Genomic DNA, 20,126 nt, shown 5'->3' on the forward strand with positions numbered 1-20,126 from the left:
CTCAGGTCGGACCGGAACCAACGGGTTGAAATTAAACTAAAAGAGTTTCCGTCTAGAGTCCATTAGGAAGAATTTTCTAACCATTGGAGCGGTTCCTCAGTGGAACAGGCTTCCTCGGGAGATGGTGAGCTCTCCTTCCCTGGAGGTTTTTAAGCAGAGGCTAGATGGCCATCTGTCAGCAATGCTGATTCTGTGACCTTAGGTAGATCATGAGAGAGGGCATCTTGGCCATCTTCTGGGCAAGGAATAGGGGTCACTGGGGGTGTGGGGAAGGCAAGGTAGTTGTGAATTTCTTGCATTCTGCAGGGGGTTGGACTAGATGAGCCTGGTGGTCCCTTCCAACTCTATGATTCATGGTGGTCTCAAGAGCACCGGAACGTTTTTGTTCCCCCCAAAAGCCGCCCTAACTTTCTCAGGCCACCCACCGTGCCTGTGGCCGAATGAGGCTCCAAACCCCGCTGCTTCCAGATCCAGTGTTGAAACAGAACAACTCCGGGCCCTGTAAGCGCAAGAGGACGGGGCAGACGGAGAGCAGAGCTGCCAAGACAAACGGGTCAACCACACGGCCTCGGAAGGCTGACGTAGACAGGCGAGAGGCACCGGGCCTCCGCAGGGCACAGACGGTGGGACCGGTTCCAGGCCTCGCTTCGGAAAACAGAAGCGGTACGCTTGGGAACTTGGCAAGCGTGGCGAGCTGATGTCACCCTGTCCAAATCCCCAGCCACGGCTGGGGGAAACGCTTCTGTCTGGCCGACGCAGCCGAAGTGCGGTGGCCAAACCACACGAGGGCACAGTCGGCGGTGCGAACAAGGTCCTGGAATCCGGGGTCTGGTCTGCGGTGGGAAGGGGGCTGAATTCTGGGACAAGGCTGCGCTGCCAATGATCCTTGCTCCCTTTGCCTCCCCAAAACCTCCATTGAGGCGGATTTATACACAAGCTAAATAAGCGATGATTTGCAGCAGCGCCCCCCAATATTGTGTCCGTGTAAGGTTGCCAACCTCCAGGTACTCACCTCAAAAAGAAGAACCTAGGTTGTTAGAACGATAGTGTTCTGGCAAAAACCACCTATTATAGTGCGAATCAAGTTGCAAAATCTAAGTGGCCCGTTTTGTTGTTACTACCCTCCTGGACGAACCTAAGGAGGAAAAAAAACTCAGCTCCCAACCTCCAGGACTGGCCTGGAGAAAAAATTCTGTTGCCACCCTCCAGGAATGGCCTGGAGGAAAGAATTTCAGTCTAGAGAAACCCTTGAGATTGGCAAACACTCTTTCCTCCAGGCCATTCCTGAAGGGCGGCAAGAATTTTTTCACCAGGCCAGTCCCAGAGGTTGGGAACTGAGGTTTTTTCCTCCTTAGGTTTGTCCAGGAGCGTAGTAACAACAAAACTTGCAACGTAAGATTTTGCAACTTGATTTACACTATAATAGGTTGTTTTTGCTAGAACACAAACCTCCAGGTACTAGCTGGAGATCTCTTCGTTCAGCTAATAACAATCTTTTGGTGGTCCCCAGCCCAAGGAGTGTCCGGCTGGCCTCGACCAGGGCCAGGGCTTTCTCTGCCCTGGCCCCTGCCTGGTGAAACAGCCTCTCTAGTGAGACCAGGGCCCTGCAAGACCTCAAAGAGTTCTGCAAGGCCTGTAAAACAGAGCTATTCTGCCAGGCTTATGGTTGAGGCCAGCTACGGTTTCCTATATATAAAGGCTGGCCTCCCTAACCTCCCCACTGCGGTAATAGCTTTTATTTCATCTGGTGCCTTCCATCTGTTCGCCTAGCTAAAGTTTGTGTATTGCGATTTGTCGGTTAGAGGCGCCTGGGTAATTTAGTATAATGTTTATACGATTTTATAGGGTTATTTTAAAACGTTTTAATGCTTTTATTGATTAATATGACTTTTATATTCTCTGAGCCAGGAGTTGGCTGGGGAGAGCGGGGTAACACATGGAAAGAATAAATAAAATTAAAATATTGTAGAATTTTGGGTTCCTAATCTCAGGGGAACCCTGCTGGTGTCCCTCCTTGGGCTTCCCTGCTCACCCCACAAATGCAAGTTTCTGCTCTGCCCACCCACAGATCCTGGAGATGCAGTGATGCGGCGCATCAGGTTGGGCAGGGGGAAAGAGGAGCATTTTAAGGGATTGCTGTAGCGTTCATGTTTTTAAACGGAGCGGTACATGCCCTCAGATTTTCCAAGGGGCTAGCTACAGATCGAAAAGATTAATCCAGATGATAAAAATCACGGTGCCAATTTTTTAAAAAAAGAACACCGAGATGGTAATAGAGCACCAGTTGCGTCGGGTAGAAAAAACCCACCTTCCCCCATCTTTGTTTCATTTCTACTTCTGTAAGGCTCCAGGAGAAATTTTCTACCCCTAAGGAGGGTGAATTTCCTCCCTTCTTCCTCCCTGAGGACTAGAAACCTGCTTCGCCATATGATAAGATACCTGGACTTTATTTAGACAGAACATAAAATAGATTGTTTAGACTAAAGAGAAGGGAAAAAAATCTGTACCCAGTTGCAGTGGACTCCCTAAAACCTTGCCTAGATTCTCCATTTCATGTCTCAAAAATGGACAGGAAATGTGAGCCGAAGAAGAAGAGTTGGTTTTTATACCCTGATTTTCTCTACCTTTAACGAGTCTCAGATCAACTTACAATCTCCTTCCCTTCCTCTCCCCACAACAGGCACCATGTAAGGTAGGTGGGGCTGTGACTAGCCCAAGGTCACCCAGCTGGCTTCATGTGGAGGAGTGGGGAATCGAACCCGGTTCTCCAGATTAGAGTCCGCCTGTGGAGGAGTGGGGAAACCAACCTGGTTCTCCAGATTAGAGTCCGCTGCTCCTGTGAAGGAGTAGGGAATCGAATCTGGTTCTCCAGATTAGAATCTGCCTGCGGAAGAGTGGGGAATCAAACCCAGTTCTCCAGATTAGTCTGCTGCTCCTGTGGAGGAGTGGGGAATCAAACCCGGTTCTCCAGATTAGAGTCTGACGCTCTTAACCACTACACCACCAAGAGGCAGGATAGGCTGAAGAAGACACAAGCAGAGACGCAGAGGACTCACGTGGATTTATTGGCCTCCCTCCCTCCCCCCCCCCCCCCGGGGTTCTGGAATGAATAAGTGGAAAGAGTCTGAGGGGGTGGATGGGCCAGGCCCAGCCAGGTACAAAACAGTCCGTGGAAAAGATGGCGGCACACGTCTTCGGCCCGTGGGGGTCACTCCTCTTCCTCTTCCTCTTCCTCCTCCAGGGCGATAGCGCGAGGCCGTAAGTGGCTGGGCGCCTGCCTCTGAACGGAGACAATGCCACTGAGGAAAGCGTAGCCGATCATGGCCGCCAGCCCCACCAGCACGGACAGGATCTGGTTTCGACGTTTGTGGGGGTCTTCCTCGGCCTCGTCGCAGGCTGTGGCCTTTTGAACCGGTGGCGGAGGGTCACCTGGCAAGGAGAGAAGGCCTGTTAGGTGCTGGGAAAGGGACGGCTGCCCTCGGTTTGGCGGCCAACCACCAGGCGGAACAGTCAGGCTCTTGGCAAGGCAAGCACAATATTGTGTACGTGAGAGTGGGGGGGTGGCTACGGTTGCCAACCTCCAGGTAGTAAATCAAAAAACAGCACGAAGGCTCAATATTGCATTGGAATTTATTAATTATAAACATTAAACTATATAACTACCTACTCTATACTATAACTATCCTACAATACTATATATACTAAATCCAATATATACTAAATCCAATAAGTATCAATTTCTATCAACAATCATCACATATTACTATATGTGATGACTGCTGACAGAAATTGATACTTATTGGATTTAGTATATATTGGATTTAGTATATATAGTACTGTAGGATAGTTATAGTATAGAGTAGGTAGTTATATAGTTTAATGTTTATAATTAATAAATTCCAAGGCAATATTGAGCCTTTGTGCGGTTTTTTGAGTTGGTATTTTGCATAACAGCATAGGTGTTTCAATTTGATATTTAACCTCCAGGTAGTAGCTGGGGATCTCCCGCTATTACAACTGATCTCCAGCCAATAGAGATCAGTTCTCTTGGAGAAAATGGCCACTTTGGCAATTGGACTCTGTGGCATTGAAGTCCCTCCCCTCCCCAAATCCCTCCCTCCTAAGACCCCCCCCTCCCAAAAACCTCCTGCCACTGGCGAAGAGGGACCAGGCAACCCTAGGGGTGGCTGCCTCAGCTGGCTCACGGGCTGGATAAGAGCAGTCAAGGGGATCCGGCCTACGGCCTTATGATTGACACCCCTGCTCTAAACTACAGAGATCATTTCCTCTGGAAAGGTGTCTGTGGTGAGGAGTGGAAGGGAAGGCATATTTAACACGTTTCATTGTACTTAAAAGTCGAGCAATAACTGCTAAATTGCCGCAGAAAATCTGCTTTCCAAACTTGCACCCTGGGAGCAAAGAGGACCAGACGTTGGAGGGCAGATGATATAGGAGGGGGGCATGGCTCAGTGGCAGAGAGCCTGCTTTGCATGTGAAAGGTCCCTGGTTCAATCCCCGGCATGGATGTATTTATTTAGAACATTCTACACCACCTCTTCAGAGCCCTGCTCGAGGTACCTTATGATGAAACACCACAGTATAAAAATGCCATTAAAAAGCCAATTGAAAAAACAAGACTAAAAACTATCCATAAAACAGAAGCAGAACATTAAAAAGCTGATCAGATAAGGAGTTGGTTTTCATATGCTGACTTTCTCTACTACTTAAGGAAGAATCCAACCTGCTTACAATCCCCTTCCCCTCCCCACAACAGGCACCCTGTGAGGTAGGTAGGGCTAAGAGAGCTCTAAGAGAACTGTGATTAGCCCAAGGTCACCCAGCTGGCTTCGTGTGTAGGACTGGGGAAACAAACCCAGTTCACCAGATTAGCGTCCGCCGCTCATGTGGAGGAGCGGGGAATCAAACCCAATTCTCCAGATTAGAGTCCACCACTCCAAACCACCGCTCTTAACCACTACACCATGCTGGCTCTCAAAGGGAGTGCATGCCAGGGGATCAAAAGGCAGTACAAAAAGCTGAGGCCCAGATACAGGTTTACCATCTGTAGGCCTGCCAGCTCTGGGTTGGGAAATACCTGGAGATTTTCGGGGCGGAGCCTGAGGAGGGCAGGGTTTGGGGAGGGACTTTGATGCCATAGAATCCAACCGGCTTACAATCGCCTTCCCTTCCCCTCCCCACAACAGACACCCTATGAGGTAGGTGGGGCTGAGAGAGCTAACAAAGAGAGATGTGACTAGCCCAAGTTCACCCAGCCAGCTTCGTGTGTAGGAGTGGGGAAACCAACCCGGTTCACCAGATCAGCCTCCGCCGCTCATGTGGAGGAGCGGGGAATCAAACCCCACACAGCGGAAGCCGCCCTCACCTTCAACCCAGGGGAAGTAGAGACTCAAGATGGCCGTGCAGTAATTGCAGAGGTTTGGCAAGGCCTTCAAGTGCTGCTGGAGCTTCCCGTTGGGCAGTTTGGCTTTCAGGAGCGGGGCCACGTGGCTGAAGACAAACGCATCCAAGGAGGCCGGCCTGATAAGAGAAAGAAAATGGGACCTCCCGAAAATCCCCAGCCCATTTGGGGACCACTTGGAGAGTGCGGGCTTGCGACTCTCCTCTCCGCTTCATGGGAGAGTCAACAAGAAAACGAAGTTCTCATCTCTACGGCGAACGGCTGCCTACTTCTTTCTCGGCCTACCAACAAATCTTTGGCCTCCTGAAATATCTTCCCCCCAGAAACAGCCCGTGAAAAGTTATATTTTATTGTGTTGTTGAAAAGTCCCCAACATTCCTCTGAAAAACTCAGGGAAAAATACGTGAGGTGTCCTCCCCATAACAACCCTGTTAGGTAGATTAGGCTGGGAGTGCCAGCGTCTGGCCCATGGGTTTCGATCACAGTTCTAGCCAAAATTGTTCATACTTGAGTGTTGAAAATGTCCCTGGGGCAAAAGCTGACAGCATGAGAAATAAATTCCACATATCCGAGGAAAGCAGGGGGTTACTTCATTTTCCATTGTATCCCCTTCCCCATGCTATTTCCTCTTTCTCGCCTCCTGGCAGCCCCCATATCTTATCCCCTCTCCTTGCTTCCTTCTCACCCACCAGCCAACCTACCTTTATCTGCCTCCTCATTTTCAGCTATATCTGGGAGAGCCAGCGTGGTGTAGATTAAGAGCGGCGGACTCTAATCTGGAGAACCGGGTTCGATTCCCCACTCCTCCCCATGCAGCCTGCTGGGTGACCTTGGGCCAGTCACAGTTCTCTCCGAACTCTTTCAGCCCCATCTACCTCACAAGATGTCTGTTGTGGGGAGCCAGCATGGTATAGCGTTTAAGAGCGTTGGGCTCTGATCTGGAGAACCGGGTTCGATTCCCCTCCACATGCAGCCTGCTGGGTGACCTTGGGCCAGTCACAGTTCTCCCTGCACTCTCTCAGTCCCACCTATCTCAGAAGGTGTCTGTGCTGGGGAGGGGAAGGGAAGGCAATTGTAAGCCGCTTTGAGACTCCTTGAAGGTAGAGAAAATCAGGGTATAAAAATCAACTCTTTTTCCTCTTCTTATTAATTTACTTCATTTATAACCCACCTTTCTTCACAATGGGGACCCAAAGCAGCCCACGTCATTTCCTTTCCTCCATTTTATCCTCATAACAACCCTGTAAGCTACGTTTGGCTGAGAGGGAGTGACTGGCCCAAGGTCACACAGCAAGCTTCCATGGCACAACAGGGATTCAAACCTGGGTCTCCCAGATCCTAGTCCAACTGGCTCTTGTGTGGTGGCTGCAGTTGAAAAGTAGCAAGCAGCCAGGCCTGGGTGAGTCAAGCAAGGTATGTGGCAGCCTCCTTCCACCAAACGGAACCAAGGCTTGAAAGCTGGCAATACTGTTGCGATTGCCTAGCAATGATCACTGAGATGTCAGAGGGCATTTGTTTCTTAAAACTACAAGGAACTCTGGCTATTAACTGGTTTGCAGAAAGATCTGTCTGGTCTGTCCATGGCCCCAATATCCAGATTTAAGTATCCACAGATGGGGCAATGTTGAGAGTTAGATATACTGACGTTAATAAATATGTTTCCCTTGTCACCACTGAGCCAGAATTGCTGCACCCCCCTCCCTTCAGCAGCAGGCTTCCGCCATCAGCTCCCACATGCCATTCCACCAGCTACTTACGAGTCTCCGAAAAAGAACTTCTGCCTGCCAAGGCGCTGGGACAGGAGCGTTAGGCACTCGCAAGCTTCCCGGTACAGCTGTGGGGCATGGAGAGAGTTGCTGTGTCAAAGTCCATGACTCACACCACATTACAAAACATATGCACACCCCACTCTTTGCCATTTCCCTTCCTCAAGCAATACATTTTATGTTTCCAAAGTTGGAGCCGGGTGGGGGGAGAGTATCCTGTCATGTGTGTGAGTGGTGGGGAGCTAATCACCCCCAAATGGATACCATCTTTCATAAGAAAGGCCATGCTGGATCAGACCAAGGTCCATCGAGTCCAGCAGTCTGTTCACACAGTGGCCAATCAGGTGCCTCTAGGAAGCCCACAAATAAGACGACTGCAGCAGCACCATCCTATCTGTGTTCCACAGCACCCAAGATAATAGGCATGCTCCTCTGATCCTGGAGAGAATAGGTATGCATCATGACTACTATCCATTTTAACTAGTAGCCATGGATACCCCTTTCCTCCATGAACATGTCCACTCCCTTCTTAAAGCCTTCCCAATTGGCAGCCATCACCACATCCTGGGGCAGGGGGTTCCACAATTTAACTATGCGTTGTGTGAAGAAATATTTCCTTTTCTCTATTTTGAATCTCTCGCCCTCCAGCTTCAGCAGATGACCCCACATTCTGGTATTATGAGAAGGAGAAAAGCTTCTCCCTGTCCACTCTCTCCATACAATGCATAATTTTATAACTTCTATCATGTCTCCCCTCAGCCGCCTTCTTTCCAAGCTAAACAGCCCTAAGCGTTTTAACCGCTCCTCATAGGGCCGTTGCTCCAGCCCCCTGATCATTTTGGTTGCTCTTTTCTGTACCTTCTCTTTAAAAAAAATTTTTTTAAATTATTTTCCATAAAATCATACATAACTTTTCAACAGATATTCAAAAATAACTCCATAGATATTCGTAACAAAGTATAGTGTTGAAAATATATCATTATTAAGTAATTAAATAAATAAAAACTTCCCCTTCATCCTCCTCCACCTTTCTATTTACTTGATTAGTCCTTTGCATTTAGAATTCTAATCTTAATGTTATTTTATATTATACCTAGCAGTAATCTGCTTGTTGCATACTAATTCCTTCATTACAATCAAGGAAAAACATTATATATCATTTTTAAATTTTAGTTATTGAATATTCTATGTAATAATTAAGAAAAAGCTAAAATTAACTATTCAATATAAAGATAAAGATAAAATTTAGTATTACAATTTTTAGCTCATACATCATTGATAATTAGATTAGAATAAAGAATAACCTTGTAGTTTTCCCAAGTAAGTTTCAGTTTCCCAGTAAGCCCTCCATGCCTCCCATTCGCCCTCTTTTCTGTACCTTCTCAAGCTCCGCAATATCCTTTTTTAGGTGTGGTGTTTAGTCTGGAAAAGAGGCCTGGCTTGGATCTCAAAGGCTACATGACTGTGATTCCAGTGCCCTATGCCAGGGCGACGGGCTTCCAGCCCGCTTCCTCAGCAAGAGGGGGCGGATGGCCAGGGCTCTCCCCACTCACCTCCTTCTCCAGCACCTCCTCGTTCTCCAGGCAGTTCTCCCCACAGACCATCTGCAGCCGTTCCAGCTGCCGCTTGTGCATGCGGCCCGGCAGGAAGAAGTTCAGCGGGAAGGGGATGGCCTCAGCGTACCACTTCCGCGTGTGCTCCACGTAGTTTCTGGCGTCCACCCAGAACGTGTGGATCTGGAAGAAGAAAAAAAAGGAAAAAAAGGAGGAGGAAGAGAAGGAGGAGGAGAGTTGGTTTTTATATGTTGACTTTCTCTACCACTTAAGGAAGAATCAAACCGGCTTACAATCGCCTTCCCCTCCCCACAACAGACACCCTGTGAGGTAGGTGAGGCTCAGAGAGTTCAGAGAGAGTTGTGACTAGCCCAAGGCCACCCAGCTGGCTTCACATGGAGGAGTGGGGAAACCAACCCAGTTCTCCAGATTAGCGTCCACCGCTCATGTGGAGGAGTCAGGAATCAAACCCGGTTCCCCAGATCAGAGCCCACTGCCCCAAACCACTGCTCTTAACCACTACACCACGCTGGCTCAAGGGGAAAGCAGGGCACTGGAACCTCCCAGCAGGCCCAATTCTGGTACCCTCAGCCAGGGTCGAATATATTCCAAGATTACATGCACGTTTGTAACTCAGCATCGGGCACAGAATCCCTTGAACCTCAGCTTGACGCCCTTCTGCGATTCAAAGCCCCCCAACAATGGTGGTGGTGGAAAGTGCCATCAAGTCACAGCCAATTTATGGCAACCCCCGTAAGGTTTTCAAGGCGAGAGAGGAGCAGAGGCGGTTTCCCCTTGCCTGCCTCTGCGTAGCAACCCTGGACATTCTAGGTGATCCCCTATCCAAGTACTAACCCAGGGCTGACCCTGCTTAGCTTCCAAGATCTGACCATATCGGGCTAGTCTGGGTCATCCCAAACAGAATCAAAGACAATGCAGAAACAGCGGTATAATACATACAACCCATAATGCAATTAAAACTGGATTGCAAAATGAAAGAACAATACTCCAGAACCAGGATTTACAACAAAACTAGACGGGGGAGAAAACTATACACCAAGGCAAGAGGCATTCAGAGGTGGTTGGCCATCGCCTGCCTCTGTGTAGCGACCCTGGACTTCCTTGGCGGTCTCCCATCCCAATGCTAACCAGGGCCGACCCTGCTCAGCTTCTGAGGTCTGATGAGATCAGGCTAGCCTGGGCCATCAAACCAGGGGCCCCTCCCTCCACGCACATACGATTTTCTCCTGCTCCGGCCTGGGCAACTCACCAAGACAGGCAGCAGCTTCTTCTGCAGCAGAGACACAAAGGCAAGCGTGTCCGCTCCCTGCCGAGCGGAGAGGTCATAATCGGCGTTGAATTTCTAAAGCCAGAAGAAGACTCAGTCAGGGCTGAAGATGGCCCCCACGGATCATCAGCCAGCTCTACCTTGCTCACTTAACTGTTCAAGGCGGGAGCTGAGAAATCTTTATAGAAAGTATGCCACTTTGGGCGAAAACGCATGGTCGCTTTAGCCTCCTTTATTCCCTGTTTCAGCCAGGATTGAACGTGTGCGTTTCGCCGAACGTGCGTTCGATCCTGGCTAAATCCTGGCGGAAACAGGGAATAAAGGAGGCTAAAGCGACCGTGCGTTTTCGCCCAATGTCTGCTTTTTCTATCATTCTGTTATGGACCATGTAAAGAAGAAGAGTTGGTTTTTATATGCCTCCTTTCTCTACCTTTTAAGGAGAATCAAACCGGCTGACAATCGCCTTCCCTTCCTCTCCCCACAACAGACACCTTGTGAGGTTGGTGGGGCTGAGAAAGTTCGGAGAGAGATGTGACAATTATCGGAGCAGTGCGTTTTTATAGAAAAGTATCAATCTTTATCTTTTTCTAAACCTGTTCTATCATAATCATGTGATTATTATCTAGGTAAGCAATTGATTCTGATTGATTTATTCTGATAACCAACAGAAGTGCAAATGATCCAATCAGCAAGTGCGCATAGCAAGATAAGGAGGCCAATCTCAATTCTTAACCTCCATTAAAAAGCAATTAATCTAAGTCTTCTGTAACAGTTTCAATTAACTGTCAAAGATTACAGTAACTTGGAGCATCAGAGTTCACTGACAGCTGAAGGCTGCATGAACTCTCAGTTATTATATTCTCAGTCAGCATGACAAAGTTGACGAAGTTATAGCTACCGCTACCACCATCCCCATGGCACAGAGTGGTAAACTGCAGTTCTGCAGTCCAGGCTCTGCTCACAACCTGAGTTTGATCCCGACGGAAGTCGGTTTCAGGTAGCCGGTTCAAGGTTGACTCAGCTTTCCATCCTTCCGAGGTCGGTAAAATGAGTACCCAGCTTGCTGGGGGTAAAAGGAAGATGACTGGGGAAGGCAATGGCCGACCACCCCGCAAACAAACTCTGCCTAGAAAACGTCGGGATGTGATGTCACCCCATGGGTCAGGAATGACCAGGTGCTTGCACAAGGGACCTTTACCTTTTTACCACCATCCCAGCCCCGGGATATAGGGGCGATTCTCCCAAGCGACGTACCTGTTTCCTGAGATGGGTAATGATCTGGTGCGTATCCGAGAGGACGCCCTCGTCCTTGGTCCGCAGTGCTGGGAGGGTCCCTGGAAGCAGATGCACAATAGGGGAGGGAGGGGACATTTTATCACTTGGAGGACGCTTTTGTAGTGAGGGGGGATTTCCTAATGGTTCACTCCTTATAAGAACATAAGAAAGGCCCTGCTGGATCAGACCAAGGCCCATCAGGTCACACAGTGGCCAACCAGGCGCCTCTAGGAAGCCAACAAGACGACTGCAGCAGCACCATCCTGCCTGTGTTCCACAGCACCTAAGATAATGGGCATGCTCCTCTGATACTGGAGAGAATAGGTATGCAGCATGGCTAGTATCCATTCTAACTAATAGCCATGAATACCCCTTTCCTTCATGAATATGTCCACTCCCCTCTTAAAGCCTTCCAAGCTGGCAGCCATCACCACATCCTGGGGCAGGGAGTTCGACAATTTAACTATGTGTTGTGTGAAAAAATACTTCCTTTCATCTGTTTTGAATCTCTCACCCTCCAGCTTCAGCAGTTGACCCCGTGTTCTAGTATTATGGGAGAGGGAGAAAAACTTCTCCCTATCCACTCTCTCCAAACCATGCATAATTTTATAGACCTCTATGTCTCCCCTTAGCCGCTTTCTTTCCCCATCCCATCACAGGCCCCCAGTTAACTATTGGAGATTTGATTAGCTATGCATGTTTTTTTTTTAATGCTGCGTTTGCAGCAGCTGCCACCACAACACAAGAATCTACACTGTGTTGAAGTTAAAACTCCAGCAATCATTTTGTGGCTGACTCCGCCTCCTGCAGCAGCCATTTTGTGGCAGCCATTTTGTCCCTGCGCCCACTGTGCTGTGATGGAATTCCAAATGTACACGCAGGCTCAAAAAGGTTAAGGACTCCTGAAACAGGCATCTGACTTGTAGAGATTTGTTTTTGTATGTATTTTATCTCCGGTTTCAACTGTTTGAATGATGTGCGTCTTGTTGGATTTAAATGTTCTAAAGATGTGATTTTTTTTTTAGCATGCATGTTATAATACACACACACCCTTGAAGCCCTAGTTCAGTAAGCCGTAACTCAGCATGCGCCAGGAGGGACAGGGTGTTAAGAGCAGGGTCAGGATCACGACCAAAGAGGCAGCACACCCAGCCAAGGAGAATAAAGCATTGTGTACGATTTCTTCACTCAACCAGCTGCTGGCCCTACAGGTCATAACAAGGGCGCCACTGAACAGGAACAGAGTGTCATCGAGCAAGGACAACCAGTTGCTGCACATCTTCGATTAGACCCGGGTTTTTCCCGGCAGAGCAAGGAATTAAAACCCATTACAGGATTTTAAGGCCTGCAGCTGGAATTCTGGTTCAGAGGAGAAGGAGAGTTGGTTTTTCTATGCCGACTGTCTCTACCACTTAAGGAAGAATCAAACCAGCTTACAATCATCTTTCCTTCCTCTCCCCACAACAGACACCCTCTGAGGCAGGTGGGGTCTTAAAGAGTGGTACAGATTGTAAATCCTTGGGGTGATTTTATTTTTAGTATTCGTTAAGGAGTGTTAACATGTTAAATACATTACATTTATCTGTATTTGTGGTTGATGTGTACCATGATTATTTTTAACTGTCCCAATTTTTTTGTATTTTTGCTGTATTTGCTGGTCATGGATAGTAATAAATACCTTTGACATTGAGGCAGGTGGGGCTGAGAAAGCTCTAAGAGAACTGTGACTAGCCCATCATCACCCAGCTGGCTTCATGTGCAGGAGTGCGGAAACAAACCCGGTTCACATTAGCCTCCGCCGTTCATGTGGAAGAGTGGGGAATCAAACCCGGTTCTTCAGATTAGAGTCCACCACTCTTAACCACCGCTCTTAGCCATTACACCATGTTGGCTGAAGGTGACGGCTGCCAATATCAACCAGCCCTGGGGCTTCAGCTCAAGATATGGAAATAGAGTCTCCCCCCATCTCTCTCAGGAAAACCCGTACCCCCTTAATTTCTGCACCCTAGGCATCTCTTTACAGACCAGGAGTGAGGCCAGTTTAAAAAGTTAGCAATCTTAGTTGGAAAAAGCAAATTCTTCTTTAGGGATCTGGGGCCAATCAGATTCTATATGGCTTTCAGTGGGATTGTAACCAAGGCCAGGCGGTCAGCGCCTGTTTCCTGTTGTGATGAAAACCCAGTCCTTTAGGCGGCCGAGAGTATGCAGAGCAGAGCGGGAGAAAACCAGCCCTTTCTCATAAAAAAATTATTTGGGGGGAGGCCGAAACAGCCATGGCAGGGAGAAGGCGCCACGCTGGCTTGGCACAAGGCATTCTAGAACTTTCTGTCCAGCCAGGCCAGGCTCAGAAAAAGTACCGATCATCTTTGTAATGGGCCTGTTAACCGAGGGCTGGCTACCCCGCCTGCCAAGACTTGGAACGGGCAAGTGGGATGAATGCATAGTCTGAGCAAAGACTAACCAGAGCAAAGCCCATTTTTAGCATCAAGACTCAGCCTCAGATAAAAAGGAAGAAGAGTGTGTCTTTATATGCTGACTTTCTCTTACCACTTAAGAATCAAACCGGCTTACAATCACCTTCCCTTACCCTGCCTACAACAGACACCCCGTGAGGTAGGTGAGGCTGAGACAGTGCTAAGAGAGCTGTGACTAGCCCAAGGTCACCCAGCCAGCTTCAAGGGGAGGAGTGGGGAAACCAACCCAGTTCACCAGGAGCAACATCTGGGCAATACCTCTGTGGATGCACAGAGAGCATTCCATTCTCCACCCACTTAGCACTGTTGCCATCAATGTGGGACTTGGCAGGAGAGTTTCCTGGTGGGACAGTGAATCTTTGGAGACTCTTCGGGTGATCGTTTTCCCTGCCCCCCCATCCCATGTTTTCAAGGTTTTCTATCTTCTTATGGACTAGAAACATGCTTTCATTTCAGAAGGCAAAAACGGAGTTTTTCTTCCTGACATTGCCTAATGTGAAGGCTATCCAACAGTACCCGTCGCAGAATTATCATCATCTTAAACCACCTCCTCTCTGAAATGTTACCTGAGGGGCTTCGCCACGGGTTTGAGATTTTGTGAACCTTCAGAGGAGCTCCCGTGAATCGGGCGTAAGTCTGGAAAGGAAAGAGGGAGGGGAAATTCAGCCAGGCTTGTACGTGTTTCACAGTCTTAACCAGAATGGGTACTGGAAATAAGAACCTGGGCTTGTCACGATTATGTTAAAAACAACTGTTTTACCAATAGGATTTCAACCGTCAGTGAAATGAAAGAAGGGGGAGGGGGAGGAGGAAGAAAGGGAGGAAGAAGAGTTGGTTTTTATATGCTGACGTTCTCTACCATTTAAGGAAGAATCAAACCAGTTTACAATCTCCTTCCCTTCCCCACAACAGACGCCCTGTGAGGTAGGTGGGGCTGAGAGAGCTCTAAGAGAGCTGTGACTTGCCCAAGGTCACCCAGCCGTCTTCATGTGGAGGAGTGGGGAAACAAATCCAGTCCACCAGATTAGCCTACTCCGCTCATGTGGAGGAGTGGGGGAATGAAACCCGGTTCCCCAGATTAGAGTCCACCGCTCCAAACCACCACTCTTAACCACTACACCATGCTGGCTGGACTGGATTAACCGCCTAAGAACATTCTGATTTTCCTTAAAAGGGCTCCCACTTAAGAGGGCAACTATTTTTTTTTAAATAAATAAATCCCATTTAGTATAAATCCTTGCAAAATGGCGGGCATCGAGAGCCATTGTGTTTATTTATTTAATCTCAAGAGTCAGAAGGGACCGCCCGAGTTATCTAGTCCAACCCTCCCCCCTCCCCCACCAACACAGGAACTACCACTATAAGAACCCCGACAAGAAGGCATCTAATAGATGCTTTAAAACAGGGGTGTCAGACATAAGGCCGGCCACACAGAGGGGAGCAGTTAGATTCGTGTTCCAGTAGCACCTTAGATACCAACAAGAGTTTCAGGGTAGAAGCTTTTGAGAGTCAGACACAGATGACAGTCAAAGGAAGTTGTGCCTCTCAAAAGTTTTTACCCTGAAACTCTTTGTTCTTCTTATTTTTAAACTTACAAAATTACAAACACAAGACATACAAAATGAGACAAATTGTACATCCTAACTACATCACATAATACCAAACATGCCTTACTTTATCCTAGATTGACCATCTATTCAAACAATTTTAATTTCTACCATCTATTTGCAATTACTTATTTTCTCCTCTATGAACGTTTAAGATTAACCATGATTAAACTGGTATTTAAATCTGCAGTAAAGGAGAAAGATCTTCTTACTTTACCATGCCTAATTTTCTTAAATATCTACATTAAACTATTAATATTGTTTCTCCAAGATATTACACCTACATTTTAACCTATAGTACTTATTACTTGAGTTACATGTGTTATGCTAATAATGAGTTACATCATTAGCATACTAAATAAGGTTTTCCTAGAACTTCAACTTTACTACTACTAATCAACAGGGAACATATGAAGCTGCTTTATACTGAACCAGACCCTTGATCCATCGAAGTCAGTATTGTCCACTCAGACTGGCAGCGGCTCTCCAGGGTCTCAGGGCAGAGGTCTTTCACATCACCTACTTGCCTGGTCCCTTTAACTGGAGATGCCACGGATTGAACCTGGGACCTTCTGCATGCCAAGCAGATGCTCTACCACTGAGGGGCTGTGGCTCAGTGGCAGAGCATGTGTGTGGCCTGCAGAAGGCCCCCAGGTTCAATCCCCGGCATCTCCAGTTAAAGGGACCAGGCGAGTAGGTGATGGGAAAGACCCCCTGCCTGAGACCCTGGAGAGCCATGGAGAGGGGCTGTGGCTCAGCGTTAGAGCATGTCATTTGCACGCAGAAGGCCCCAGGTTCAGTCCCCGGCATCTCCAGTTAAAGGGACCAGGCAAGTAGGTGATGTGAAAGACCTCAGCCTGAGACCCTGGAGAGCAGCTGCCAGTCTGAGTAGACAATACTGACTTTGAAGGACCCAGGGTCTTGCAAGGCAGCTTCATGTGTGTAGGGGAGGGCCTGTGGCTCAATGACAGAGCATCTGCTTGGCAGGCAGAAGGTCCCAGGTTCAATCCCCAGCATCTCCAGTTGAAGGGACCAGGCAAGCGGGTGATGTGAAAGACCTCAGCCTGAGACCCTGGAGAGCCTTGGAGAGAGGCCGTGGCTCAGTGGTAGAGCATCTGCTTGGCATGCAGAAGGTCCCAGGTTCAATCCCCGGCATCTCCAGTTGAAGGGACTAGGCAAGTAGGTGATAGGAAAGACCTCTGCCTCAGACCCTGGAGAGAAGTTGCCGGTCTGAGTAGGCAACACTGAGTTGGATGGACCGAGGCTCTGACTCAGTGGAAGGCCGCTCCCTGTCCGGAGAGGAAGAGGAGGAGGAGGAGGAGGAGGAGAGGGCGCCCCCCCCCCGCTCACCAGCACCGTGAGGCAGTCGGGGTCCACGGAGGGCAAGCCCCAGCCGCCGGCCCAGCAGTACAGCTCCATGGGCGCCGCCATCGCCCAGCCCTCTCGACCCGGAAGCGCACGCCGAAAAGGCCCCGCCCCCCCGGGCGCACGTGCGTCGGCGGCGCGCCACGCGGCGGCGCGCGCGTCCCCGAGCGAGCACGTCGGCTTCCAGCTCTGCCGGGCGGCCTCCCTCGGAAGGAAGCCCTGCGGAGGCCGAGGGGGCGTTCCTTCACGCGGCGCAGAGTTAAACGGTGGAACTCCCTGCCCCAGGAGGAGGGGGGGGATGGCTGCCAACTTGGAAGGCTTGAAGAGGGGAGTGGGCACGTTCATGGCTCATTCCCAATGCTGACTTCTCCACACCCACCTCTCCCCTGGACATCACCGACTCTTCTGCAGACCACCCCTGACCCCATCACGCCTGCTATTCCCATGGACACGCTAATGCTTGGTTCTTGTGGTCTTGGTATCTTCTTTCCTGACGTTTCGCCCGCAGCTGTGGCAGGCATCTTCGGAGGAGTAACCCTGAAGGACAGGGTCTCTCAGTGTCAAGTGTGTAGGAAGAGTAATATAGAGTCAGAAAGGGGTTGGGTTGAGCTTTGATACTGTATCAAAGCTCCAGGCTTAATTAGGGAACTTGCCTGTACCACGTGAGAATGATCTCACCTAGTCAGCTGCCTGCAAACAGTTGCAGGTCAATCCAGGCCTCACAGTAGCAAATGTCTGTTGACCAAAGATTGCTACTTTACCCATCATGCATCGTGATTCTAGATCTGGGTGTGTGTGTATATATATATATATATATATATATATATATATATATATATATATATATATATATATATATATATATATATATATATATATATGTGTGTGTGTGTGTGTGTGTGTGTTATGCTATGTGAATATGCATATATGTGAAAGATATGTTTTCCCCATAAACTAAGTTACAATACTTTTTGCAGGACAATGACTCAGCTCAAATCCAACCCCTTTCTGACTCTATATTACTCTTCCTACACACTTGACTCTGAGAGACCCTGTCCTTCAGGGTTACTCCTCTGAAGATGCCCGCCACAGCTGCGGGCGAAACATCAGGAAAGAAGATACCAAGACCACGGTCACACAGCCCGGATAACCTACAAGAACCAATGAACTCTGACCGTGAAAGCCTTCGACAATATACTAATGCTTGTCTGAATTCACTCTCCTCTACTTAAAGACAGATGGATTCACATTCTAAGCTGTACCTGAAGAAGTGAGCTGTGGCTCACGAAAGCTCACACCCTGCCAGAAAATATTTTTGTTAGTCTGTAAGGTGCTACTGGCAGCTGAGTTGAGGGCAGCAGGAAAAGAGGAAGACCCAACAAGAGATGGATTGACTCAATAAAGGAAGCCACAGCCTTCAATTTGCAGGATCTGAGTAGGGCTGTCAAAGATAGGACATTTTGGAGGACTTTCACTCATAGGGTCGCCGTGAGTTGGAAGCGACTTGACGGCACTTAACACGCACACAAGGTGCTACTGGACTCTTGCCCTTTTCTACTATAGAGGAGAGGGATAGCCATGGCTACCAGTCAAAATGGATACTAGTCACTTGGATACTTGGCCACGGTGTGAACAGACTGCTGGACTCGATGGGCCTTGGTCTGATCCAGCAGGGCTTTTTCTTATGTTCTTATGACATAGTTGACAAATTGGGAATTTGTGGTTTAGCTCCTATTATTGTTAAGTGGATCTGCAACTGGTTGACAGATCGTACCCAAAGAGTGCTAGTTAATGGTTCCTCATCCACTTGGAGAGAAATGACTAGTGGAGTTCCTCAGGGATCTGTGCTGGGCCCTGTGTTGTTCAACATCTTTATAAAAGATGTGGATGAAGGAATAGAGGGGATGCTTATTAAATTTGCAGATGATACTAAATTGGGAGGGGTAGCAAATACGGTAGAAGACAGAGTTAAGATGCAGGATGATCTTGACAGACTGGAGAATTGGGCTAAAACTAATAAAATGCACTTCAACAAAGACAAATGTAAAGTTCTGCATTTAGGTAGAAAAATCAAATGCATAATTATAGGATGGGGGAGACTTGTCTGAGCAGTAGTGTGTGAGAAAAGGATCTTGGGGTCTTAGTAGATCAAACACTGAACGTGAGTCAGCAGTGTGATGCAGTAGCTAAAAAGGCAAACGCAGTCTTGGGCTGCATCAACAGAAGTATAGTGTCCAGATCATGCAAAGTGATGGTATTGCTTTACTCCGCTCTGGTTAGACCTCAACTAGGGTAATGTGTTCAGTTTTGGGCACCACAATTTAAAAAAGATGTTGTCAAGCTGGAACATGTCCAGAGGAGGGCAACAAAGAGAGTGAGGGGTCTGGAGACCAAGTCCTATGAGGAAAGGTTGAAGGAGCTGGGTATGTTTATAGCCTGAAGAGGAGAAGACTGAGAGGGGATATGATAGCCATGTTCAAGTACTTGAGAGGCTGTCATATTGAGGATGGTGCCGAGTTGTTTTCTGTTGCTCAAGAAGGTTGGACCAGAACCAACAAGTTGAAATTAAATCAAAAGAGTTTCCGTCTAGACATTAGGAAGAATTTTCTAACAGAGCGGTTCTTCAGTGGAACAGACTCCCCCGGGAGGTGGTGGGCTCTCCTTCCCTGGAGGTTTTTAAGAAGAGGTTAGATGGCCATCTGTCAGCAATGCTGATTCTGTGACCTTAGGCAGATGATGACAGGGAGGGCATCTTGGCCATCTTCTGGTCACTAGGGGTGTGGAGCAGGGAGGTAGTTGCGAATTTCCTGCATTGTGCAGGGGGTTGGATTTGATAGCCCTGGTTGTCCCTTCCAACTCTATGATTCTATGAGTGGACATGTTCATGGAGGATAGGGCTATTCATGTCTACTAGTCAAAATGGATACCAGACGTGATGCATACCTGTTCCCTCCAGGATCAGAGGAGCATGCCTATTATACTAGGTGCTGTGGAACATAGGCAGGACAATGCTGCTGCAGTCGTCTTGTTTATGGGCTTCCTAGAGGCCTAGTTAACTCATGGAACTCCCTGCCCCAGGATGTGGTGATGGCTGCCAACTTGGAAGGCTTTAAGAGGGGAGTAGACATGTTCATGGAGGGCTATTCATGGCTATTAGTAAAAATGGATACTAGTCATGATGCATCCCTATTCTCTCCAGGATCATAGGAGCATGCCTATCATATTAGGTGCTGTGGATCACAGGCAGGAGAATGCTGCTGCAGCTGTCTTGTTTGTGGGCTTCCTAGAGCCACCTGGTTGGCCACTGTGAACAGCCTGCTGGACTTGATGGGCCTTGGTCTGATCCAGCATGGCCTTTCTTGTGTTCTTATGAGTGGAC

The 20,126-nt window shown here is 48.3% G+C and overlaps 1 protein-coding gene across 2 annotated transcripts; it reads right to left on the bottom strand.

The window, feature by feature from the left end:
- Nucleotides 1-3,194: 3,194 nt before the first annotated feature.
- On the bottom strand, nucleotides 3,195-16,831 carry MTX1 (metaxin 1). Of its 2 annotated transcripts, none has more exons than XM_056852874.1 (8): nucleotides 16,733-16,831; nucleotides 14,342-14,411; nucleotides 11,281-11,360; nucleotides 10,009-10,101; nucleotides 8,739-8,921; nucleotides 7,177-7,253; nucleotides 5,384-5,538; nucleotides 3,195-3,429 (listed from the first exon to the last, which is right to left on the bottom strand). In XM_056852874.1, exons 1-8 carry the CDS (start codon nucleotides 16,811-16,813, stop codon nucleotides 3,209-3,211), a joined length of 960 nt encoding a protein of 319 aa, XP_056708852.1. In that variant the 5' UTR covers nucleotides 16,814-16,831; the 3' UTR covers nucleotides 3,195-3,208. The 2 variants fall into 2 exon arrangements, with proteins under 2 accessions (XP_056708852.1, XP_056708851.1); XM_056852873.1 differs by having other exon boundaries at nucleotides 5,366-5,538; nucleotides 16,733-16,830.
- Between the last annotated feature and the right edge of the window lie 3,295 nt (nucleotides 16,832-20,126).

The sequence above is a fragment of the Euleptes europaea genome, chromosome 7 (genome assembly GCF_029931775.1).
Source record: "Euleptes europaea isolate rEulEur1 chromosome 7, rEulEur1.hap1, whole genome shotgun sequence".
NCBI classification, from domain to species: domain Eukaryota; kingdom Metazoa; phylum Chordata; class Lepidosauria; order Squamata; family Sphaerodactylidae; genus Euleptes; species Euleptes europaea.

Excerpts from the sequence above, each read along its gene's own strand:
- MTX1 (XM_056852873.1), bottom strand. The coding sequence starts at position 16,813 with ATGGCGGCGCCCATGGAGCTGTACTGCTGGGCCGGCGGCTGGGGCTTG. Across the intron at positions 11,361-14,341 it reads CCCGTGGCGAAGCCCCTCAG|GGACCCTCCCAGCACTGCGG; the intron begins GTAACATTTCAG and ends ATCTGCTTCCAG. Across the intron at positions 7,254-8,738 it reads AGGAGGTGCTGGAGAAGGAG|CTGTACCGGGAAGCTTGCGA; the intron begins GTGAGTGGGGAG and ends CATGCCCCACAG.